Consider the following 26,347-nt stretch of genomic DNA (forward strand, 5'->3'; position numbering starts at 1 on the left):
TCCTTTGCACAAGGTTGCCACTTCTCTACTGAATAATAGTGTGCCACATGTGCGCTGACCATTTTGGGAGACGCTAGCTGTTTATAGGGTATAGCAGGTGATATGATATGATAAGATATGGTATTTGTAACGCGCCTATACACAGGTGTTTCAAGGCGCGACGAGGCAGGGAGGGGAGGGACAAGGGGAGACAGACAACGATCCTACTAGGCCAGGTGTCATTCAGATCGCGCAAGTGCAGGGGTGGGGGAGGGGGAAAATTGAAAGGGGAAGGGGAGGGGGGGAAGTGCAGTACAAGGTAAGTGGCGTAAAGTAATAAATAAATAAATAGGGCCAGCTGGTGGCAAGTGCGAGGTAAGTGCAGAGCAAGTGCTGGGGAAGGGGGGGGGCTGTAGGGATACAGAGACAGTCCCGCAGTGCAAAGGGGTTCCAGGGCATCAGTGCAAGTGGAGAGTGGCTGGGCCCAGGACCGAGGCCGTTTAGAGTGGTCCAGTTGCAGGATCAGTGCAGTTTCAGTGAAGAATTAATTAGCTGTTCAGCAGGGGAGAGGGAGAGAGAAAGCAGATGGGATGTTTATCTGTATAGCTACCTGTAGGACATAGGTGTGCACCTCAACCTAATTAACGTTTGTTTGCATATGCTGCACAGTGGCGGTGTTAAAAGGACACAGAGGAACAGATACACATGCATGAACTTGCACAACAAACAAGCATCCACTCCCACATGTAATCGTAGGTGGTGGACAACATGCAGACATGCGGAGCAAGCTGGCATCATAAGCATGCCTCCATTGTCATTGTGGATAGGCCGGGCAGCTGCGGTGTCCGTAGGATACCTACCTTTTCCTTAATTGCAGTCATTCCAACGAGGACTGTGTGCTACTGAGCCAGAACGGCAGTTCAACAAAAAAACAATACCACATAAACACTCAGCAACATTTTAATTATTAACGTTTACTTGTACACATTCATACACACCATTAGGAAAGGGAAGGGGTAGCAGAAGTGGATACTTATTGTGGGGAATTGGGGATTTGTACAAGGTGGTTGTGAGGGGAGGAAGAGATTGAGGTATCACCGTAACGTCTCCCATCACACAGATTTTGTGGGGATGGCAGGCTCTGACATGGGGAAGGGGTACACATGCAGGTCTGCCAGTGCTGTTTTATTTTGTCTATCATATACCCTTGTATGTAACCTTTAAGGTGGCTCAATTGTTCACCAATTTTTCCACTTTGGCTTCCAGGCTGCCCATTTAGCTATGCACAGAGTTTATTTCCTTTCAGATGGCCGTATGCTGTTTTGGAAGGGTTGCCGCTTGTGCTGCCTTGCTTTCCTTTCCAAAATGTTCTCTTACAGAAAAGAAAATGTGTTTGGTGTACATGTAGCAATATATATTACATAATTTACGCTTTACACTGCTCTGAGTACCAATGAGGTTAGTATCGTAAGTCATTGCATCATGAGGGAAATTATCTTCCAGCCACTCTAAGGTGCTTGCCTTTGCTGCTAAAACAAGAAACGTTATGCTTCTCTACTATTGTATACTGCAGCACCTGTGCAATTATTTGACAAACTTTAGTGTGCTTACTACATTTTTGTGACGTTCTGGTCTTAGTATTTTCCAGTGTGTACTCTGGCCATTCATTGTTTGTTCCCTTGTACAGTAGCAGTGCGGTAAGATTGCTGAAGGCAGATGTCACTTCTCTTGTTGGTGCATTCCGTTATGGTGCACTCCCTATGCCTTTGTCCTGTTTGCTTCATAAGTACACAATTTGCAGACCTACTCTATTTTCCCTGGCAATTCTTGTACATAGTGCTGTTTGTATATGTTCCTTGTGTTTGGTGATTGGTAACACTATGTAAGAGAGCACCTGCCTTCCTGAGCAGGCTGGAAGCCACCCGATGTCCCCAACCAGACGCATAGTCCACGACAGCTGTGCGCATTTACGTGGTGCCAGCAGCTTCACTATGTTGCACAGAACATCTTTACAAACTAAGGGTATCCTGCTAAAAACCAATGTCATTCACTGAAAAAACATTGTTAAAGGAACGTTATGGTTAGGTTGCGCTACTAAAAACCTATGCAATTCAATGGAAAAGCGTTGTTACAGAGACGTTATGGTTACAGGTAAAATGGAAAAAAACCAGAAATGTGCCAGTTATGGTAAACTAAGCAACCATAACTTGCGCTACCACTGTGTACTGCAAGGACTTACAAACATGACATCAAAGATGACATCACAAATGCACCAACAATCATATACAGGCCCATGTGGGGTTTCTTAATTCTATCCAAGTTGTCAATATGCCATTTCTGTGATATTTGTATGTAATTTGCATCTTATTGTTTCTTTGTTTTGGCAAGGAGCAGCATCTCAGGGAAAGCATTTCACAGCCTTTCATCTGATTGCTAGTTCCTTAATCTTGTGGCGGGCTTCGGGCCTATTTTGCTCTGTATTCCAGGAGGTTGCGCTGGTGATCTGTGTTTCCCTGTGAATTTGGTTGTTCACAATTCTGTGAGTGTATCCATGGTTTATGAAATCTGATCTTAAAGCTTGTATGTTCTCATCCCAGTCCCTTGTGTCTAAGCATATTCACTTATCTCTTAATGCTTGGCCGATTATTGTAGCATACTTTGTGTGACTGGATGGAAGCTATCACCCTTACAACTAGCTGGCCCAGTTGGTTGTGGTGGCATTGAGGAAATCTATTTTTTCAGGAAAGTAGTGGAATGAAAGTGAGTTTGATGGTTACAAAGCTTCAGATACCATGTTCCTCAGCAGTCCAAATCAGGGAGATACCATCATTGCCAAACAGGTATTTCAATGGTATGCAATCACAGATGGCGAGGAAATCTGTCTCTAATTATGCCATGAAAGAATGTGCATACTGAAATCTCATCCAAGTACGCATCTCTGTCCCCAACACATGGAGATGTGTCAGTACTGAATGAGAAATAGTTGTGAGTCAAGATGCATTCCATGCACTGGGATTTCGCGTCAGCAAGTTGATTATGATCGGTAAGAACATTCTTACATGTCTAATTATTCTAAGATGTCTGACAGATTTTGGACACTTGTCGAGTATTTTTTCTAAGCCTTGGTCACATGGAAAGTTCTCGATGCACAGGAAGCAGATGTTTGATAAATACAAAAGCCATGTTCTTTTTTCATGTATTAGTCTGGTGAAGTCCAGGAGGAGGGATGGAACACATGGCACACGGGTTGCTTCCCCGTGAGGTTCTGTGAACTGGCGTGTTATACCAATTTATATGCAAATAAACTAATTTCCTGCATTATCTCACTTTGAGATACCGAGTGCTCGGGTCTCTGGTGGGTCTAAATATTGGATTCAATATAATTAAATAATACATTTCAGCTAAGGCACAAACAACACAACACTACCACTGGAAATTCACACCCAGTTCAGAGCTACACGAGCAAAGCACTTTGGGAATGCAAATTAGCTCAAATGCAAGCCTTCAGCTCCAAGATTCTTTTTTTTGATTTATTGGGCTGTGCTTTTTTACACATCAGTCTGGCTTCAGGGCCGCCAGAAGCACGGAAACTGCTCTCCTGAACATCTGTGAAGACCTGCTCTCTAACCTTGACTCCAACACCCCGTGTGTCCTCATCTTGCTTGATCTCTCTTCTGCCTTTGACACTGTCAACCATGCAATCCTGCACAACTGTCTCCGTGACAACCTGGGTATCACTGGACAGGCTCTGGTGTGGCTCACTTCTTTCCTCTCCATCCGACCCTCCCAGGTCCAACTTGGGTCCTTCCTCTCAGATATCTTTTTCTCTACCTGTGGTGTCCCCCAGGATCTAACCTCTCTCCCTGGCTGTTCAACCAAAACCTGGCACTCCTTGCCCACCGCATCGCCGCTCTGTGCCCCAACTTTCAGTACTATGCGGATGATACCCAGCTCATTTTCAGGCTACCCTCGGCCTACTCCTCTCCTTCCCTCATCTCTGACTGTCTGTCTGCTATCCAGGAGTGGTGTGCCGCCAATGATCTGTGCCTTAATGCCAGTAAGACTGAGATTCTTCTCATCGGCACACCCACTCCCTTCTTCCCTGCAGCTCTCTGGCCGACCTCTCTTGGCCCTCTTCCTGCTCCCTCCTGCAAGGCTAAAAACCTTGGGGTCATCTTCGACTCCACACCCTCCTTCTCTCCTCACATCTCTGACATCTCTAAGAAGTCCCACTACCAGCTGCACCCCCGCAGAGGTATTCTTCCTTTCCTCTCCTTCCCCCAGAATCTCACTGTCGCCAGAGCCATGGTTCTCTCAAGGCTGGACTATTCCAACAGCCTCTATCTAAAGCTGCTGCCTCTACTCTCCACCCTCTGCAACTTATCCAAAACAGGACTGCAACACTTGTCCTTGGCCTTAAGCCCATGGGTCGTATCTCTCCAGGACTGAAATCTCTGCACTGGCTCCCAGTGGCTGCAAGGATTAAGTTTAAAACCCTCTGCATTGTCCACAAGGCCTTCTGGAGCCTGTGGCCCCAATACCTTCAACTCTCTCTTCCCAAATACCTTCCTTCTCGGGCTCTTCGCTCATCTGCCTCCAACTCCCACAGGGTCAGTCGCTTCTCCAAGCATCGAGTTGGTGGGCGATCTCTCTCTTCAGCAGGGGCCTCCCTCTGGAACAGCCTTCCTGCCTCCCTGAAACTTGAGGAGAACCATCTCCGGTTCCGTAAACACCTCAAAACCTTCCTCTTAGCTTCTGCCTTCTCTACCTCTCTCCCCTGCTGAAATTGCTGGCTGATACTGCACTGGTACCCTCGCCAACCTTTCTGATCTTGGGGCCAGGCCCTGCGTTTTGCACACCGGCCCTGCCACCCTCAAACCCCCCCCCCACCTAGGAACTGTTTTCTGCATCCCGACGGTCCCCCTACCAGCACGTAAGTGCTCTTACCTTGCACTTGCCACCACCTGGCCGCTTTTATTTATCATATTTATTCTTCTATCCCATGTACCGCACTTCCCTTCCCCCAGGCACTTTTCCCTTCTCCCCACCCATGCACTTGCGCGATCTGAATGACACCTGGCCTAGTAGGATCGTTATCTGTCTTCCCACTGTTCCCCTTCCCTTGCCTCGTCGCGCCTTGAAACACTTGTGTATAGGCGCGTTATAAATGCCATATCATATCATATCATATCATACACAAAGCATTTTTCATACCAAAAGATACAGCTCTCATGAGTGCAGACAACTGCATACATTTGTCACTGTTATTAGGGATCATCGGTGCAGTATAGTCTGACATCCTTCTTCTTTCTTCTTCTTCTTCTTCTTCTTCTTCTTCTTCTTCTTCTTCTTCTTCTTCTTCTTCTTCTTCTTCTTCTTTCTTCTTCTTCTTTCTTCTTCCTCTTCTTCTCGGGAGGGTTTCTCAAGGACCAGAGCCGGTGATTTCTCTGGAGAGATGATGTTCGTCATTAGTCACCCTTGTCAGCTGCAAATTGCCACTAAAGCTCCTCCCACTTCCCAGTCTCCCAAACATATTGACAGAGGAGTCTGCACTGCTTGTCCTTTGACCCTGTTTTCAGGTGAAACAAATTAGACATTCCCCTCACTTCCACCCTGATGCTACTCAGCCAGGCTATTAGCAGTTCCCTCTGAAGTCTGAATTTTTCGCATCCCATCATATAGTTAGTGATCCATCATTTCTGGGCTTCCGCACCCCTCACAATTCACAGAAGTGACTCTCCCCATCTTAAATTTCCATCCTGTCAAACCTCCATGGCCCACTCTAAGCCAATTCAAAATAGTTTCCTCTCTTTGCCGACTCTGCACTCCCCCACATCTTTTAAACTGCACCTTGCTTGGTGCCAGGTAACAGTGCCTCCCCTTCCTGCTCATATCGCATCTGCTTTGCCATTCTCCCTTAGCTCCAACTCCCCCTTCCACAGCCACCTGAACCTCAGCCACACTTAAAGGGATCCCTATATTCACAACTTACCTGGCCAAGGCCGTGTGACATCCTTTTGGTTGGAGCATTGCAGCATTTTGAGCAAACACCAGCAAAGTTATATTGGCCCTCATTACGACCCTGGCGGAAATCGCGGTGCAAAATGCACCATGGAGCACGGCGGAAAGCTGCCGATAGCGCCATGGGGGTTGGCGGATTTTCCGCCCCATTCCGACCTTGGCGGGGCGGTAAATCCCCAATCCCCATTTTACCCTTCCCCATTCCCATTTTTGCCCCATAGGGTATAATGGGAGTGGGGAAGGCGTTAATTACGCCACCGTAAAATACGGTGGCGTAATTAACAACAGGGTCCCGTAGCGCCATGGATTTCTCCGCCCGGAAAAACCAGGCGGAGAAAGGCTCCATGGCGCTACGGGAACTCGTAGTAGGGCGGACGGGTCCGCCGCGAATAACGCTGGCGTAAACCCACTCCGCCAGGGTCGTAATGAGGGCCATTGTGTTTATAAACGCTTGCAAAAAAAACTTCAAGCTGAATTGTGAAAGTAGAATAAGCCACTTCAGCTAAGTCACACACAAAACACCCCCGCCCAGTGACCATCAAAGGAAGTTCGCCTCAATTTTAGAGCTACACGACGAACGCACTCTGGGTATGCAGATTAGCTTGAATGCAAGCAAGCCTTTAGGTCCAGGACATTGTCTTTTTTTCTCCACACAGTGCTATTTTATACATAGCACTTTTGACCTCAGGATAGACAGGTCTCAAGGATACAGATAAATGCATACATGTTTCTCTTTTAATGTGGATCATTAATGCAGGACAGTCTGACATCCTTTTGGTTGGAGCATGTTGCTGTGTGCTTAACATGCCCCAATGCTCCAACCACAATAACATCTTTAAACACATGGAGCGAGCCTTTTAGGAAGCCTTTTAAGCATCGCAGGAGGCAGCCATTGGATTGCGCTCCTATCCGTTGTGGCAGAAAGAGCAGAGCTGTAAGCCACCCTCATAAAGAACCTTGATGAAGCAATGAGTATAGCTCAATAGTGACCGGTCCTGCTCTAGGGTAGAGGGTCGGATATAAAGAATTGTTTAAGGAAGCACATGTGCATGCGCACACATACACATACGTGCACACACACACACTCTCTCTCACTCTCGCTCTCGCTCTCTGCTGATATTCAGCAATAATGGTCGGCATGTCTCAACATTTCTGGTCAAAAACTGCCCTCAGAGACTTTAGTGTGCCCTGTTTGAGTCACCATTGTGCATGGCAGTGACAGCTGTAGGACCAGCAACACCCCCCCCCCCAGAAAAGCAAAAAACAGATTCACTTGTGCGTTCGTAGCTCACCATTTTTATTTTTATCACAGTCACTTCTTTATTGCATGTCATTTAAAACATGCATACAGTTCAACCTCAAAAGAGTAGAGGCAAAGAGGCCTACCACCCACTTCGCCCTCACAGCCTTTTCAAGTCACACAATTCAATAAATAAGTGGCTGTGACATCGAAACCTGTTTTTCTGCACTGTGACTTAACTCTTGCTTTTTACAGTCCTGTGCACAGCCATTTAAATCCCCCCACCATCGAATCACTCATTCACTGAGATCTTTGCCCGTATTAAGCAGTCCTTTTTCACTGATTTTGGGGAAATGCTTCCAAAATGTGTGGCACCCAACAGGTGTCTAATTCTGGGACTAGCTGGATGCCTAGGACGTTCTCAGACATTTAGGGACAATGAGCATGTATAACAAAAATGCAGCCATTAAAATTGTTTGCCAAGTCCTGTGTGGTCTCCACGGCATGGCACAAGTTAAGGGTGCATGCGGGTGGATGGTGTATACCCACTTTTTTTCAGCCGGTGCACAGCGTCTCCTTTGGGCTAACAGTAAAAACAAATGAGTCTGCTCCATTAATTGAATTACTGGTTAGGTTCGTGTTTTCTAACAGGGTGGTGATGGGAACCGCTGACCACAAGACCACAGGGCGGTAAGGAACACGTGCAGTAAAATGTTTCATACTGAGACTTTGGTCTGCAGAGTATATTTCGCTACAGATTATTTTCTTTGACGTTGCACACCTTTCAGGCTAGAACTTGGGCTCTGGCCTGAGCATCACTTTGGGTCAGTGCCTGCCCAAAGCAGGGGCCGGCCATGAGCCCCTTCAACTGCCCGCACTGGTAAAAAAAAAAAAGGTTTGAATAACCATGCTGTCGAAGTACCGACTGACTTCCTGTCCCGGCAGCCTGCCTGTCTTCCAGTCCTGCCACTCATTTATTTGCTGACCTGGATAGAAACAGGAAGTCAGGTGGCCAGGACAGGAGGCAGATGAATGCACTCTTGTTTCACTGCTGTGCATTTTAAGTTAAGTTCTCCCCCTTTTACCACCCCTGCCATCATGCTCCTTTCCAGCCATGCCCCCTTTAGTAAAGGGGGGTCTGGATGTGCGGGTGCGGGTATAGGGCCATTACCCGCGCCAGCACATCCAAACTTCCCCACCTCTGTGACGCCAGTCCCCTTTCTCGCAAAATGATAATTGCAACTCCCTCTCTCCCCAGCCCCATATCATGGCTTTTCTCAGCCCAGACCCGTCACTGCTTTTCTCAGCCCCCAGCCCCAGCCCCATTACACTGTTTTTCTCACCTAAATCCTCTCACACTCCTTTTCTTGGCCCCCAACCACTTTGATCGGTCCCCCAATAACCTTTTCACCCCTTTGCTTGGCCCCTAGCACCGTTGCACCCCTTTAATTGGACCATAGCCCACTTGTACCCCTTTGTGTGGCCCCTAGCCCCCTCAGAGGACCCTATCCCGCTTAAACCCCTTTGCTTGGCTCCTAGCCCACTAGCAACCAGTGCTTGGCCCTAGCCCGCTCACACCCCTTTGCTTGGTTCCTAGACCCCTTTAACTCTTTGCTTGGCCCCCGGCACCCCCACACTCCTTTTCTCAGCAACCTCATGACACTTTTCTCAGCCCCCTTGCGCCTCTTTTCTCAAGCCCCAGCCCCCTTTCACCCACCTTCTTGGTCCCAGCCCCCTTTGCATCTCTTTTCTCAGGCCCAGCACCCTCACACCCCTCTCTTAGGCCCCTAGTCCCCTTGAACCTCTTTTTTACACCCCAAACCCCCTCACACCCCTCTTCTTGGCCCCTTGCACTCATTTTGTCACCCACCAGACCCCTCATACCACTTTTCCCAGCCCCAGCCCCCTCACACCCCTTTGCTTGGCCCCCAGCCTCCTCACACTCCTTTTCTCAGCCCCCTCATACCACTTTTCTCAGCCCCCTTGCACCTCTTTTCACAGCTCCAGCCCCCTCGCACCCCTCTTTTTGCCCCCCTGTCTCCTCACACTCCTTTTCTCATCCATCAGCACACTCATACTACTTTTCTAAGCCAGAGTCCCCTTGTACCCCTTTTCTGAGCCCCCTTGCACCTCTTTTCTTGGCCCGCAGGACCCTGGAACCTCTTTTCTCAGTACCAAGCCCCATCACACTTCTATTATCTGGCCCCTGTCCTCTTGTACACCTCTTCTCAGCCCTCACGCACCCCTTTTCTGGGACCCTACTCCCCTTGCACTCCTTTTTTCAGCCCCTAGTCCACTTCAACCCATTTTCTGTACCGCCAGCTTCTTTTCTACGCCGCCCAAGCCCTGACCCAGAGCTCTCCTATTTCACTTGTCATTTCCCTGGCTCGGCTCACGTTTGACCCTAAGAGCCAGCCCCAGGGTCAGCCCTAGCCCAGAAATCCATGGCTCCCCCAGCTCCATTTCATACTTTCACAGCAACGATATAGGGAAATATCCACTCTCTGGTTATTTTTCGGGTGCTGATGATTTTCTGAAAGAGAAATGCTCATGCATTCAGTGCACTTTCTTCAATTAGGCAAGGACAATTGAATGGCATTTGCGTATTTCACTTTAAGATATGTTCTTTTCAGTGACCTCTCCATTGCATATGTGCTCCCACATGAAGCAATAGCCAAATAAATAGAAAAGGGCAGAGTCAGACCTGCAACAGCAAAGGGAGCAGGAAGCGGTGGCAAATTGGGCAGTCGTATCACGAAACTAATGTAGTGTGTTGCATTTATCAAATTTATAAAGCGCCTTTCGCTAAAGGCGATGAACAATAAAAGAATCAAAAATAAACAGTACAATCATGTTGCTGCAAATGAGAAGAATTTACATCAGCAGAGAAAAACAGAGGATTTTAAGAGGCTAAACACAAAAGAAGATAGAGTTTGAGATTAGTCTGGAAAATACAAAGAGATGAGGAGGAACGAAGTGAAAGAGGAAGAGCTTTCCATTGTTTGGGGGCCAGAAGAGAAAACGGTTGGAAACGAGATGAGGCACAAGGTGGTTTAGGAACAGTCAAGAGAAATAGATTCTGAGATTGCAAGATGATTGAGGGGACATAGAATGGGAGTAGAGAGGAAAGGTAGGGAGGTGCCAGGACATGGGTGCATTTGAAGACAATTGAAAGAAAGTGATACAAGAGACGGGATTCAAAAGGAAGTAGTGAGATTGAAAGATGGGAAGATTTAATAGAGGCCTGAGGGGGTAAAGAAAACAGAAGGCGAACATAGGGGTTATAAATAGAACGAAGAGGGAAGAGAGGACATGCAGGGAGACTGAGCAATAAATATGAAAAAGACAAGGGAAAAGAGAAGAAGTTTAGTGGCGTGAAAAGAAAAGTACGAGGACCACAAATGTTAAACAAAGCACAACGGCATGAACAGGCAATAGAGGAAATATGGAGAGAAAAAGAGAGGATGAATCAAAGATTACGCCCAAATTGCCCGCTGAGAGTGAAAAGGAAAGAGTGGATGGAGGGAAGGAAAGAGGCAGGTGGAGTGGGAGAAATAGTAGAAGAAGGGAAGAACAGAACCTCAGTTTTTGAGGGATTGAGATGAAGAAAATGAGAAGATATCCAGTTCTGGACAGTTAAAAGGCAGTTTGAAACAGTAGAATGCAAGACAGAATCAAAAGAAGAGAAAGAGAGAAAGATTTGGGTGTGTTAACGTAAAGGTGAATGGAGAGATGAAAAGAAGAATTAAGAGCAGAGAGAGGAGCAGTATAGAGGGAAAAGGGAGATGGCAAAGTACTGAGCCTGGGGGAACACCATAAAGAAGAGTAGGCGAGGAAGAAGAGTGCCCAGCCCAAGTGGCAGAGGAAGTCTGTTGCGAAAGATAGGGGCTGAACCATTTAAGAGGAGACCCCGAAATAACCAAAGTGGAAAGAAACAAGATAAGAAGTGAGTGGTCCACATTACCAAATGCCACAGATAGGTCAAGAAGAATCAGAATGGCCGAAAGCCTAGAGTGACGAGCTCTGAGTACAGAATTAGGAACACGAAGAAGTGCAGTTTCAGTGGAGTGAGACGGGCAGAAACCAGATTGTAAGGGGGAATAAGAGAATGAAGACTCAGGTAAGGGGTTACCTGGGTATAGGCGGCCCGTTCACGAATTTTAGAGAGAAAGGGTAGAAGAGAAATAGGACGGAGTCAGCTGGGGAAGACGGATCATGAAAGGGTTTATTTTGAATAGGGAGAATAAGCGCATGCTTAAAAGCCGCAGGAAAGCAAGACTGTAAAAGAGAGGAATTGATAAGAGAAGAAAGACAGGGAAGAAGATGGAGATATACTTGGGGGATCAGAGGAGAAGGAAGAGGGTCAGAAGGAGAAGCAGTAGGAGGAGCATGACTTAAGAGAGCAGAAGTATCTTGGTCCGTTAGGGGAAAAAAACTATGAAAAAGAGTAAGATAATGGAAGAAGAGAAGGAGAAGAAGAAAGAGAAGGAGGGGGAGTGAAAGCCAGATGGAGATTAGCTACTTTAGATGGAAAGCAGTTTGTGAAATCAGAAGACGAAAGGAACAAGAAAGCAGAAGGATCAGGAGCTTTTGGAGAAAGGATATTGCGTAGACGCGGGTGATGAGATAGAGAAAGTGTACGTTCAGAAAAGTAGGATTTCTGAGCAGTGGGTAAGGCAAAATCAAAAGAAGAATGCAATATTGAGAGCGTAAAATCAGATTTGGTATGATTACCGCCATCTGTTTCTGCCCACCCATCACTATTAATCCAATCTTTAAAAAGACACAGATGTCCATAGACTTTTACAGATATTTATTTAACACTTTCAATATAATTTCTGAGATTAATAGCATTTAACTGTTAACAGACATAAGGACGTTGAAGGCGAGTGTTTTTGTTTTTCAGGAATTCTTGAATTTTATATCGATTTGCGGGATCCTGCTCGCCCGGATTTTCAGCAACGGGGGTTCTTAGAGGGGCACACGTACACGGCCTGCAGTGTCCCAAGTCCAGAAAAGAAACTCATGATTTGAATAGTTTCGCTGTGCAACGTCCAACAATTGTTTATTCTCCCAGCACATAAAGGGAAATTAAGTCTAATACGTTTTAAAATTACAATGCTTCTGAGTGTTTATTGCATTGGCTTCTGCTGCCACCTAGTGGATATTAAGAGCATAGCTAAACAAAAGGAAACATTTGACAAAAGAATAATAAGATAGTCTCGGTCTTTGGTTTGAGCTTTATACGTCCATCTGCAATACCCATCTCCTTTGCATATCCTGCCAATTATCCATCTGTCAATTGAAGATGCCACCGACACAATCGCTATAGAAGGACAGCTGCAGCTGACACGCAGCTCATTCACCGTGCAGCGGGAAGTTCATGGCACGGCTGCTTTGCATATGAACAACATCGGCATTTATTGTGTTGCTTTGTCTTTCTCTCTTAGAGTACAAGCCAAGTTACACGCGCAACCGTTCCATTCGGTCTGTGTCCATTGAACTGGATGGTGACATGTATAGCATGGGACTGGAAGACGAATACCAGCCAGTGAGAGTGCGCAATATTACCAAGAGGTACACGGCGAAAGGGGAAGTGACGGAAGCGGAGAGCAACAATGACATGCTGGAGTACAGTGGTGGCGGCAGCCTGACCAATGAGCTTACCGTGCCTAGTTCAATTAAAGTCACGCATAGGTACGTACTTATGATTATGTAAAGAATAGTGCACATGTAATGCATTATAAGCCGTTATAAAGGGGCACAGCAATGCTGTGCCATATTGAGGGTAGTTTGTATAACGCTAACATAAAAAAGTTAAACATGTAATAAGTTCTGCTACGATTATTCAAAATAGCAATGAAGTGAAAACGACTTATTTGTAATGTTTTAAATGAATCAGCATTTTACTTGTTCCCATATTTCTGACCTTAGTGGGTTGCAGGGATGTGGAGTGACCTTGCGAAAGGAATGTACCCCAGAGTGTGGCTGTGCCTTATGGCAGAATGAGCCTCTGGGGGGAAATTGACCTCAGGGCAGGAATGGGCCAAGAGGCAGAGTAGGGCCTTATAACCAGGATGGGCATTGGAGCAGAGATGGGCCTTGGAAGTGTTATGGGCCTTCAGGTAGTAATGTTCCCTTTTGGGGAGGCATAAGCCTTATCGAAGGGAAGGAACACTGAACAAGGATGGGCCTCAAGGTGGGGATGGCCCATGAGAGGGGATAGGCCCCTGGCCCCTGGCAAGGAGCAGGAATGATTCGTGGGTTAATTGTGAAAATAGGCATAAAAAGCAGCATGTTTTGTAAGACTAACTATGGCTGGGGTTAGCAGTGAAGCAGAATGTAACAGTTTATTGAGAAGCCACCCTCAACACAGGGAGTTTCTTCCCTCCCCACTCAAGGGGTTTTGCAACAAACCTGAACAGATTATTTTCTTTAGCCCCATCTCAGACACATATTATGTCCCTTGTATCTCTCTCCCGTGAGCTAACAAAGAGCCAAGAACCAGGCCGGTGTATGGGAAATATATTGGTATTTATTTGAATTAAAACAAATAGAAATGTCCACGAGAATCTCAAACACCACTTATTCGTGGCACAACACAATCAACCTCTCTCAGCATAAATTAATCACAAAAATGAGTTGAAAAGAACACAACCACAATTCTGCACTTTCTGCAAATTTCACTTCAAGAAATAATTACACTGATCAATAACCAAAGCAATTATCCGGTAGTGTGATTTTGACTTTCCCGAGGGCTTAAAAGTCTAGCAGTAGGATTTCAAGATTGGTACAAATACATAGGGCAATGATGATTTCAGCCACACTTTTGGTTTAAAATAAATACAGGGTGATTTAGCGATTTGTTTTTCAAACCCCTCCCTTCTTTGGTCTGTGTTGGGGAAGTCAGACAGAAAAAATTGGAATGATTTGGGGAAGTTTGGATTTCAGGACCTCCCCCCCTCACACTGAAAGGCCTGTGTTGGGGAACCTGGATAAAAAGGTTGGACTGAGTTAAGAACAAAGACACCCCTCTTCTTTAAAGAAGTAGGGTCAGCAGGACAAAGGGGTTACCCAATTAAATTATAGGCTATAGATTTCAGTGCACACTGGGAAGTGAGCTTTGTTAATTGCAAATTTTAGCAAAATTCATCCGTAGTATTCTGCCAAATGTGGAATTAATTAAATAAATATATTTAGTTAAATAGGCTAAGGATCTACACAGTTTTCTCCCACCCCTTTCCCACTATAAAGGGAAAAGATTTAAGGCACGCCAACTCCCCCACCTTTTGGTTCATTTCTACTTACATAGAAAGCCTCTGTTTACAGTTCAGGAAAGCCAGCTGCATCTCAGGATACTCTGGAAAGATAGGGCAGGGGTCTGGTCACTCCATTCTCAAAGAGGGCCTCCCCCTCTCCACCATAAGACCGAGTCAGCTTTGACGCCTTCCTAGAAATAGCACCACCCAGATGCACTCTCAGCAATCTCCTCAGGTGTTTCTCTATAGCTGTCAGATGGTAAGTTTCAGCAGCCTTCTCTGTCTCTCTGTCTGTCTTTTTCTGTGTGTCCCTTGTGTGTTCCCTCCTTCTAGTGCAGTTCCCTTTATATAGCAGAGATGACACCACCAATTTTACAATCTTGGGGAAGTACCCTGCAATAATTCCTGCAAGTATGATTGGACAGTTATCCTTCTCTCACCTCCCAAACCCAGCCTTCAAGTCAGGATTGGTTTAGGGGTGTGGAGCACCATATAGCAATTCCCATTTGTAATCACCATTTGTTCTCCTTTCTAATTGTTGGCAAAACCTAGTTGTGTATCACAGCTTCATAATTTTACTAGCAACTTCCATAATAATATCTATTTTCTGGTCCAGCTCATCATGGGGAATTAGATAAGCAAACCACCAGGTCCGTACCATGTAGCGTTGCCCTGTGGCACATTTCTGCTGTTTCCATAAAAAGCATAACCGTTATGAATATGTAAGGTATTACCCATAGCCCTAATTTTATTCTCCACTCACTCATCAACTCTCACATTTGGAACATGTTCAGATCAGCCAGAAACACATCTTAGTTAAGCATTACAGTTACCTTAGTCGCAGGTGGATGAATTTTAAATCTTCAAAATCGCCTCGAAATTACCTAAAAAATGTTACATGGGTGAAGACAATCTGCCTTACGATTTCTGAGAAAAAGGCCTACATGATAATGGTCCTTTTAAATCAATTGTGAATCTTCATGTGGGACAAATAGCCATCCTCCTACCTTCATATTAGTCATGCTCCAACCAAGGGGAACTTCCCCTGCAGTCAATGCCTTCAGAGCCAGCAAGTCTGTAGAACACTGAATTTCGACGCCTTTAGCAGGACACTTTATTGCAGTTGGTACTTAGATGGGAGATGCAACATCCAGACTGGGAATATGAGATTTCCTTGTGAAGTTTGCCCACAGCCAGCAAAAGGGTTTGCCTCGGGCTGACATTTTTCCATGAAAACAAAGTGGCTTTTCAAATGTCACTGGTATTTGGTATGTGAAACATAATATAAATTACTTTTTGTCAATCCACACATAATGTCTTTTCCTTGACATTTTTCTGTTAGCAATGATACATTTTCACATTTAAACTGTTTTTATTTGCACACACCTGTGCAAGCCGTTTTTGGTGTCACTGTTTAAAAATCCTGTTTTCCATGTGACAGGGATATTTGATTTCTCCTTCTTTTGTAAATTAAAATGCTGCTTTTCCTTGGGTAATGACAGGTAGGTCCATTTTCCACATGGCTCTTCAATTTTACTTGAAAAAAACCAAAGGCCAAGCCGTTTTTGTTTCAGTGTTTAAAATCCTGTTGTTCATGTGAAAGGGACTTCTGTTTAGGACCTTTGAATGCACCCCGCAAGAGCCTACCATGCAGATTGTGCATATGTTAGAACCAAACTTTTCCAGTATAATTTATTAGTTTTTATATCATAACTAGTTGATTATAATATAATTGTACACTTAAAGCACTTGGTATTATATACATAATAAGGCACTCTGAACCAAATAGTCTATGGCTATTATGAGTCACAAAAGGACAAGTGTGCCTTATAAAGCATGAGGCCAAGCACAGACATCAGTGGTGATGTTTAATATCCTTAAACTGTACTATTCTGTATAACATCATAATTGCCTGAGAGTAGTGCATCAGGATGCTTCTCCTCAAAATGGAGTACAAGACACCAGGAACTGCATCTGTTCCCCATAATCTGGGCTTCCTGTCAGTGAGGGTGCACTGACACCACAGTTAGATGTTTGTAATATACTGTCAGCAATTTGGAGGGCCACAACGACAGGACTGTAAACAGACACAGTACAATAAATTATCAAATGATCACGGAATTATGTTTGTGTATAGTAGGTGTTATAAAAGTTCCCAAACACAAAAAGAACAGCATATGGAGAGGAGCCAAAAAAGAGAACCATGGAAGGGCGTAGTGGAGCACAAAATGATGCAATATCCCCCCAAACAGGTCTGTTATGACAGTAATCTAATTGTGTGGATAGCAGTATGCATTTAAAGAGAAAAATAACACATTTTGTTTGATCTTTTTGTCACATTACATTTTTAGATTGTTGGATGCTCAATCTTTTTTAAAATGTAAGTCAGTTGTGCCAAAGGTTATTCAATAATCATAAATCTTTAGTTCTTTTTTTCAAAATCTTGAATAATGCATCCTTATTACACATCCTTTAATGTTTACTCCTCAATCTGCTTAGTACATGGTCCAAATCATTGGTCCTTACTCCTCTTTCAATCATCAATGTTTCAAATCATTAAGTCTTCTTCCAATAATCAATTCTTCCATAGATTAATCTTCAATCCCCCGTCTCCTCAATAATTTAAATTCTTAGATCTCAATCATCAAACGTTAATGTTTTCCAAACTATCAATCACTGGTCCTCTATCCTTAAACTTCTCAGACTTATTAAAAAATATAAATCATTAAATCATGCACTATTATCCACACTATTAGATTATTATACATATACATTAGAAATCCCAGCATGTATTTGTAGAGGTTTTTATGGTGAATTCAAGAAAATTAGAAATAATTTTTGGTATGGTTGAGCACATGCAATATTGGAATCCTGCAACTCCCAGTTTCCTGCTATGACAGTACACTCTTGAGTGTAGCCATTGTGGTTTCGGTTGGTGCAAAACATCTATGGTTGCATGAGTACAGCGTAGACCTTGAATGCTTGGATGTCTGACCCTGGACGCCTTCTGGTAAACCTCAGGGTCACTAGCACACTCTTCAAATCTTGAATACCAGGTTAACAATCACCCCTTCCACTGGCTCCAGAAAGATGCCAACTAGAGTGACTGTATCCTTGAGTATCTCTACATGACACAGAGGGGTGTTCGGATCTAGGGGATCCCATCTTCATCATTTGATGAGGACTGGAGAAGTACAAGGAATGCCACAGAAAAACACAGTCATCGAATACTAGGCATTCTGAGAAACAAAGCTGACTGATCACCGTTATCAAAGGGGATAGATTGAGCATGACCAGGAATTAAGTGGTGACAGGGATGAAAAGGGCGTCATCCATAATCTGACTTGTTGCTGTTTTGATGCAGCCACAAGGTCTGCATCCAAGTTAGCAATCATGAGGAAGATACTGGTTGTTGATATGATCACGTTATTGAATGGCAATGGGTTTCACAAACATCTCTCCGAGCAAGAGTAGATGTGTGATGAGTGTGCAGTTGACTAGGCCATCTGGGTCTGGCATAGTCTGAGTCTGGAAGGCTCCCTGGAATAGAGATAACATTAATATGCATAGGGTAGAGAGATCCTAACCAGAAATAGATTTCATATTGTGGATTGAGGGCTGATTAGATGTTGGAGAGATCTGTGATGAAGAGTTTCTTGGAGGTGGTAGACTTGGGTATGTTGAATTGTCGGGTGGGAGGGACAGGGGCTGGTTGCTTGCTTGCTGTTGTGAAAGTGCTGATTAATAGTGTTCCACTTGTCAATGGACCTAAGTAAAACAGGATATTGGAGGGGGTGATGCAGTAGAATGTGTCTTCTCTTGGAGGCTTCATGTTTGATAGACGGGTAGTACATGATTTTGGGCTCTATGACGAGGTTGGCGGTATCCGCCGGGATACGGCCAAGGCAAATAGCTTTACTGCTACTAGGTCTGGCACAATTTGGGCCAGATCATGAGTAGTGGTAAGGCGGTTAATCCCCATTCCCCATTGAGTCCATTGGATCCAATATTTTTTTTTGCCGCTATCAGCGCCGGTGTAATGCGCTCCGCGCTCATAGCAATAAAAACGGGTGGAATGTGGAGGAGATTTTTACTTCCAGCTTTTTGCTGGAGGTAAACCTGCATACATTCCGCCCAACTCATGATTGGGGCAGCCTTTTAATGTAGCAGTAATTTCTGGGTCAAGATAGCTGTAGTTACCGGCAGGCAAATTATAAAATTTTAAAAAATGGTAGCATTGTTATGGAACTGTATTATTATTAGCAATGGCTAGTTGTAATAAAAGTATTATTAATAACTAATAATAATAATAATATAATTCTAGTCGATTTAGAGTTTGCCCACCTGCGTTCGAAGCTGTGACCTGCAAGCTGAATACAGACGTCCTGGTCAAGAGATTACTTCAGACTCTGGTCCGGAGCACGGCCCTATTCCCCATTCACCTCTCTGCACTCTGGGGTCTGTAAGGGTAGGATGATAACCGGCCATTGCGGCAGCCCCAAAATGCAGACGTTGCACAATTTTGGCTCCTGTGTCCCCACAGCGCCTACTGCACATGCAGGTGGTGGCACTTAAACTGCCATGTGGTACGCATTCTCGTCCCCAAAAATGAGGAAAAGGGTGCTTTATTTCGGTGTGTAAATCACAGAGGTCTGCCTCCTTGAAATCTTAACAAATCTCCTCCTCTATTTCCCTCCCTGAAGCTCCTCCTCCCTCCTTATTCCCCCTCCTTATTCTTTCCCCTAACTACCTCCCCCCTCTCCTAGCTACCCCTCTTACCCTCCCCCCTTCCCTCCTCCTACCATTCATCACCACTCCCCTACCATCCTCTCCCTCTCCCCTTCCCTACCTATCCCCCTCAGTTAATTGCTCCTTTCACTGTTTTTGTTGAATGATTCACTATGTATTTGCTTCAGCTGTTATTGTTTGTTTATGTATTATGTTGTTCAATTGTACAGCGCTTTGGCGTAAGGCGCTTAATAAATCAATAAATACAAATACAAATACACAAGTCTGTTAAGCGACTTCAATTCAGCACTTCAACTAAGTCAGTGCCTAGTCTGGGATGCCCAAGGGAAGCCCTTATTTATATATTTTTATGACAAGTTCATAGATCTGGATGATAAACCCTTGTATAGCACCCCTCTCTTTGAATCCCCCTGACCTCATTGAGCCAAGAAGTAGGTTTGTTTTGCAAATTAAAAGATTTATTTTACAAATTAAACAATATATATATGTCACACCTTTATAAATAAATTAATATTTGATAGCACACTTATGAATATGACAGTGATCAACAATGGATAATATTACACTAGCACACTTTTTTAATTACTTAGGAGTTGGTATAGAGAGGATAAAGTAGCTGAGAATGCTTTTATGGGTTCAAAGAAATGCAATGATGGAAAAGAATGCAGCACAGAAATAACTGAGATGGTTTCCACAAGAGATAATATGATCACTTTTTCTTTTGACAATTCACTCCGCCCTATGCAATATAAGGAGAGGGAAGGAGAGCACACAATTTTCAGGAATAGAATCAAATGCAATACCAATTCAGTTCCCCCCTAGCAAGCTTAGAGCAACAGGGATGATTTTAAAACACAGGCAACAATACTTTAAATGTGATTTACAAAGAAGTGAAAATATGCTAAAAATGATTTTAATTCCCTATAGGAGATTCAGAGTAGGTGATAGCTACTTAAGATTGGTTCAGGTCAACACTATCATTGATTCATGAGGGATTAGCAGGTTGAAAACGGATTTCAGCAGTTGCAAGCAAAAGACAGCGATTTTGGCAGGTGGATAAATTAAGCTTGTTGGGAAGCTTAGATTCTTAGCTTCAAGATGACAGTTAAATCTCGTTCCTAGCATGTATGGTTCAAAAGATACGGACGATGTAGTGGTGGTAGATTCTCAGAAATAAAGTAAGATTCAAATGGCAAATGACACTTTCACAGGTTTGAATCACAGAATGGACACACACTTTCTTTGCAGTTCTAAATAAGTTGAAATGGTTTGAAGTAGATTATTTTAAACTAAGAGATTGGTTTTGCACAGTTCTGGCTGAGTACGCACACTATAAATTTGAAATAGGCCGTCAAGGTCTGGTCAGGTTTGGACTGGACTCCTGGCGGGTGGTTCTGAAGTCACAGCTATCTGGTCTGGGTCTGGCACTCGGCACTGCACGGCGGTCTGGTCTGGGTCTTCTGTAACTGCGGTTCTGGATACAGCTCTGCTTTCTGGGTCCGGAGATGGTTCTGGCACAGGGTTCTAGCCAGAATCAAACAGCTCGCCCGGCTGTTGAATAGTTTGCAAAAGATTTTGAGGCCTGCTGAAAAGGATTCAGCTTGTGGATTGGCCCCTCTGCTTCAAGTTCTGGAGTCTGAATTCTAAGTTCTGGTCTCTGGATCTGTCTGGATTTGAAGTCTGGAGTCTCCCGGCAAAGCGCTTCGCAAGAAATCGGTATGAAGTGAGAAGTGAATGTTCCTACCTGGGTTTCAGTGGTCCTTTTTATGTCTTTTGAAAGTAGGTGGGAAGGCTGACTTTCTATGCCCAACCCTCTGAAGATCCTGATAGGTTAGCAGATTTTCTGTGCTCTCACTGGAGAACAGAGTTGTGAGTCATCCGGTGTCATTTTTATAGCATACAGAAAGAGCACTCCCCTTGTCACTTTGCACACAAATCTATTTTTGATCCAAATGCGTATTTATCTATGTACAATTTTTCTAATATTATATGTCCAGTTAACATATTTTCTGTAGCACCGAACCATCCGATCCCTGTCTTTGTAAGATGTTGTGTTCACTTCTGACAGAATTCTGCCCTTTTCATCCAGAACACAACCTCTAAACCTTTCCAGAATTTACACAAATGTGTGCAAGGAGTATGGGCATCATATGATAAAGTGTCAGATTTCTAACATACAGACACTTGGAGTAACACCCTATTTTCCACTACTACTCCCCAGAACATACCACAGAGTCCTAACACCTCTTAAAATGTGCACAGAAAAATCACAGGAATAATGATATTATTTACATAATTTGGACACTTCAGTACTATGAATTATCCATCTTTTTAAAATTATGCTCTGGCCCAGATGGGTGTGGTTTAGGTTCCAAAGCACATGGGGGAATTTCTGTCTGTCCCCGCCTCCAGCTCAGTTGGCTCCCAGAGGCAGTGCCCCTCCCATTTCCTTCCAAGAGGAAGCCATTTACGACCCCTAATTTAGCATTTGCCTGAGCCAAGGAAAGTTCATTGTTCTGTTTTCCTGCAACCCCAGGTACCCCTCCTCTAATTCAATCGGAGAGGTGTAATCTCCTTTTGGTGGGGGCAGGAGAAGACAGGCCAGGCCTGGGAATGCAGTTGCTGGGCAAGTTTCAACTCCTGTCGGGGGTAGTTGCCGGGCAGAATTCAATCTCTTCAAGCCAGGCTTCAGCAAAATGTCACTTTTTTTCCAGTTTTCTTCATTCAAATCAAACTTACAATTTTTACACATGCAGCTAGAACGCTGATTCTAAGTTCAAAACTATGACATTTAAACAGTTGCAACCTATGTGACACTCAAAAGTAGGTCACTCATTTATTTTAAACATTTCGATTTTAGTGGTTTTAAGTCCAATTTCACTTAAACTGCTGACATCCACAGCTCAGCCAGTTTTGTTATGGACATTATTTTAGGCTCTTCATCTTTCCAGATTTGGTATGCACACAAGACTTCATTCTACCAGACGTCTGCTGGTGTTCAGTAAGATTTTTGAATGTCTTGCGATGTTTGAAATAGGCATTTTGAGCTTTCATTCAGAGAAACAAAGGTGATTTCAAAGCGCTTTCTGAGCTAACAGGCACTGCTGTTTTTCCTTTGGCACCACGTTTCACTCATGGCGCTTCTGGCCCATCACGCTCGCACTGGTGGGTGGCAGGTCAGGCGACCATTTTGGTGTGCGCAAAAACTGCGCGGGTTTCCTGGATTCTGGCGCAAATGTGGGCTTTTCAGCCATCTTGGATTTTCTAAGCCCACCGCACCAAATGTTGCAGCATAATAACTTGAACGTGGGTCAAGACACCTGACAAGTCTGAAATGAAGAGTGCTAATGGCCCTTTTGCCTGACAAGTATCAGCTCACTGGTAAAACGCCAGAATTCCAAAGCCCTCATTCTCCACACTAAATGCCTGCACCAAATAAGCCTGGAACAGTGTAATGCATGCACACTTGCACATTTTATTCAGAAGATGCTTGAGTGAAGCAATTCTGTGATGTGAAGACAAGTAGTCCAATAAACGGGGAAATTTTCAAGCATCAGGGTGTTGTAAATGTTTTCAGACTCCTTGCTTTCGAGAATAAGGGGTCTTTCAAATGAATGTTGAAAACAAGGAAATGGGGTGGTTTAAAAAAATGGAGACGAGCATTGGTACAACTTTAAACTGAGAGTGCGGCAACGGGGGTGCAAGCGCTCCTACAAACCGGACGCTGTTTGTCACAGCATAAGCAATTTTAAAGTTTTTAGTTGGGTTGCCTGTTAAGGGGCCTTTCCTCTCGAGGTCTTACACAGAAACAATCTGATACACTACCTGAAGTATAAGCCTTGTGTTTTTTTTCAATTAAAATCTGTGTCTTATATCTGTTAATGAAACGCAGTCTAATCTTTAAATTAAGAGGATGAAAATGGGATTCTATATAGTCCCCATTAATTCTGACACCATTTTGTTTCCTGTTGTTCTCTTCTTTATTTGCTACGGGGAAGGTGCTTCATCCTGGCCAATGACACTGTCCAGTGTGACATGGATCTGTACAAGTCCCTGCAGGCCTGGAAAGATCATAAACTTCACATTGACCATGAGGTGAGTGACGTCCATTGACCCTGAGCTCTTTATGCTATGATGGGAATTTAAGAATCAGTTGAACATGTCTTGACTCCTGCTGGCCAGTGTGACTTGAGGGTAGTTATGTTGTATGTATTGGATTTATAATGTGCAGTAACATCTCGACACCAAAGGGGCATGATGGCGCGGAATAAATAAGAGACATACAGCATACAGCGAAATACTGAGCCAGCCTGGGCAGTTCTCTAGGGAAAAGCAGGATTTCCTAAAGACCAAAACATCTTTACATCATATTTCAAAGATCAACACATTTTTCTACCTGAATTCAACAATAACTCTTACTCATTCTTTGTGGTGGGCAACCTGTGGAGGCCCCTGACCATTAGCAGATATTATACCCAGACAGTGTGCTGAAGCCACCGCTCCTCAGTTTAGGATGGCCATCAAAACACAACACAGACTAAACCCCTCATGCAGAATGTGATCAAGTATATGCCCGTCTCACGCTGGCATCTTCAGTTGCTATAGTCATCGGTCGTGTCCACTTCAAGGAGCTCCCACCCTTATTTGCCGTTGTCTGGGGGAGCTTTGAGATGTTCTTCTGCTGAGGAAAGGAAGATCTGACCCCTGCAGATTGTCTAGAAAAAGAAAAAAAAACTTTTAGAAGAGCCGGACCTAAAAAGTTCCAGTGAGAATCCTGGAGTCTGCTTGTGTCCTGAGTGGGATCTCACTTGTGTCCAAGATCTTGCTTCGCCTTCCACTGGGGCAGCGACGCCAGTTCCCAGCATGCCTTGCAGCACAGCTACATCTCCTGCAAGCAAAGGCTTGAGAATACATGTGCTGTATTTGATATAGATTCTTGATGGCTGACCTTTAGGGCTCGCACACAGTACCAATCAGAAGGCTAGGTTACCAATACTATCTAGAAAATGTTGAAAGCCAGCCAAGGACTTCCTCTTGCATCAATGACTTCATGTCTTGCCATTCGTTATGAGTGCGCCAGTATTCTTTTAATTCAGAATCAGTCAGGTTGAACTCTGAGAAGCAGCTCACAACTTGATTTACTAGCTTATGACGTGTGTCGACTAACTTTCTGTCCCACTATCCCCACTGTAAAGTTTATGTATATGCATTTCGAGTTCATTTCCAAGACACCATACGTGAAATGCAATCACTTTCTGGTGCCAGAATAGTGATCTCATCCCTTGGCTCATCAAACCCACAACCGTGTCGTTATCAGCTCCAACTCCACGCTCTAACTAACTGAGCTACCCAGCTAGATTAGCTTCATATATCACCATTGTGTTCAGCAGAGCACTGCATATTTCTAGAGGAGGGGCCTTTGCCTCTCCGGTTGTTTGGTACCACAACTCCCATAACCCTCCACCATTGACGTTGCCGACTGGGGCTGATGGGAGTTGTAGTCCAAAACATCCAGAGAGCCAAAGGTTGCAGACTCCGGCTCTAGAGTGACCCAGAGTGTTTCTGCATGTCATTCTAGCTTCTATATATTTCTGTTGCTCATGTCATATACAGAGCTGCCAACCATCTACTACCACGTGTCCAGTAAGCACACTTTTGCCCCACGTGCTCCTTTCTATGTTGCCAAACACGTATTCCATTGCTGACCTCATTTGGGCGTGGAGGGTGGGCCTCTCTGCTTAGCGCCAAATATCACGTAGGAATGCTATTACTAATGTCATTTGCAAGGCCAATTTGCGACCCGGTAGGAAAACTATGGCTGGTTAACCATGGTGCACTGCTTGTGATCTGCACTTCGGGAAGTCTGAGATTGTAGCATGATTGTACTCAGCTGCGCCTGCTCCGCAGGGCTGGACTGCCCCACCGGGACACCGGGACATCCCCCGGTAGGCCTCACGCCTGTCGGGCCTCTTTTTGAGCGGAAGGATACACCTCATTAAGCACAGATCGCATCGATTTTGCCTTGGCTCCGCCTGGGTGGTTTGCCAAGAATTGGCTGCCGCCAGTGTGACCGAGGCAGGCGCTGCAATTTCTTTTCTTACCAGCAGCTGGGCTGGGCCTGCCCCACGCCTGCGCATGAGGGCCTCCTGGGCACCCATTTGCGCTGGCAGTGCAGGCAGTCAGCAGGTCAGGCTGCAGGGAGCTGGCCCGGGCTTCATGAGGCCTAATGGCAACTTGCAAGCCGCAAGTCAGGAAGATTGATCATCGATGCCGATAAGGTAAGCTGCAAAATGCTTATCTGGAGATCGTGTGATCTTTTGCTCGAGGATCTTGTTCCTTGAGTAAATATGAGTGGCTTTGTGTTTTTATAGCACATGTCTAATGTTCTTTCTTGCTTTAGCCTTTCTCGAATCTGTCCCTGGAAGCACATGCAATGTGCAGCGCTACACCACATGTAATGTTCGAGTCCTCATGGAAGGGGATAGATGGCTTTGTGAAGTGCTTGGAAAGCGTTGATACACGTTTGTTTTTTGGATGTATGAACTGCACAGCTGTTTGGGGGGTGGGCCCTTTGTCTGTGTGCTGTTTTCACATTTACACCAATCCCTGTGCCATTGACCCACACATGCGATGCCCCTGCTGTGTAGTCCTTTCCTTTGCTTTGCTAAGGTGGGTGCGGGTGGCATTCCGCTAGTTCGGTGCATAGTCTTGCTGGCTGGTTGACTGAGGCCTGCCCTCGGGGCACATCCGAGGTGGAACACTGCGACCTGCTGGCACAGTTGCAATACAGACTGTGCCAGGCAGTTCAGCTCCTTCCACGCTCTTAGACAGGGGGGCTGTCCAGAGACCGTGGGAGTGGAGCTGGGCTTTGCAGGCCACCTGCCAGCAGAGCTGAGAGGGAGCCCCCTCTAGGAAGGGAAGCGGATGGTGGGGTGGGCACAGGGCAGTAGCGCCCCTTTATTGTTTGTGTGCTAAGGCCGAGCTGCACTGCACACCTGGCCACTGGCTGAAGCTCTGCTGTGGGGAAGCCAGGCCAAGGCCACCCCTGGCAGAGGGCTCCTCTCTGCACTTGCGTGTGCCCATCAGAGCGGGACCCCAT

General features: G+C 45.0%; 1 protein-coding gene across 3 annotated transcripts in view; it reads left to right on the forward strand.

Moving 5' to 3' along the window:
* SULF2 (sulfatase 2) overlaps positions 1-26,347 on the forward strand; it is a 747,920-nt gene that overhangs the window by 650,400 nt on the left and 71,173 nt on the right. For all 3 annotated transcript variants that reach the window (XM_069651282.1, XM_069651284.1, XM_069651283.1), the window contains exons 12-13: positions 12,691-12,937; positions 23,247-23,343. In XM_069651282.1, coding sequence (XP_069507383.1) covers positions 12,691-12,937; positions 23,247-23,343 — 344 coding nt within the window. The remainder of the gene's footprint in view (positions 1-12,690; positions 12,938-23,246; positions 23,344-26,347) is intronic.

This window comes from Ambystoma mexicanum, chromosome 3p (assembly GCF_040938575.1).
Source record: "Ambystoma mexicanum isolate Mex_15411 chromosome 3p, UKY_AmexF1_1, whole genome shotgun sequence".
Classification (NCBI taxonomy): domain Eukaryota; kingdom Metazoa; phylum Chordata; class Amphibia; order Caudata; family Ambystomatidae; genus Ambystoma; species Ambystoma mexicanum.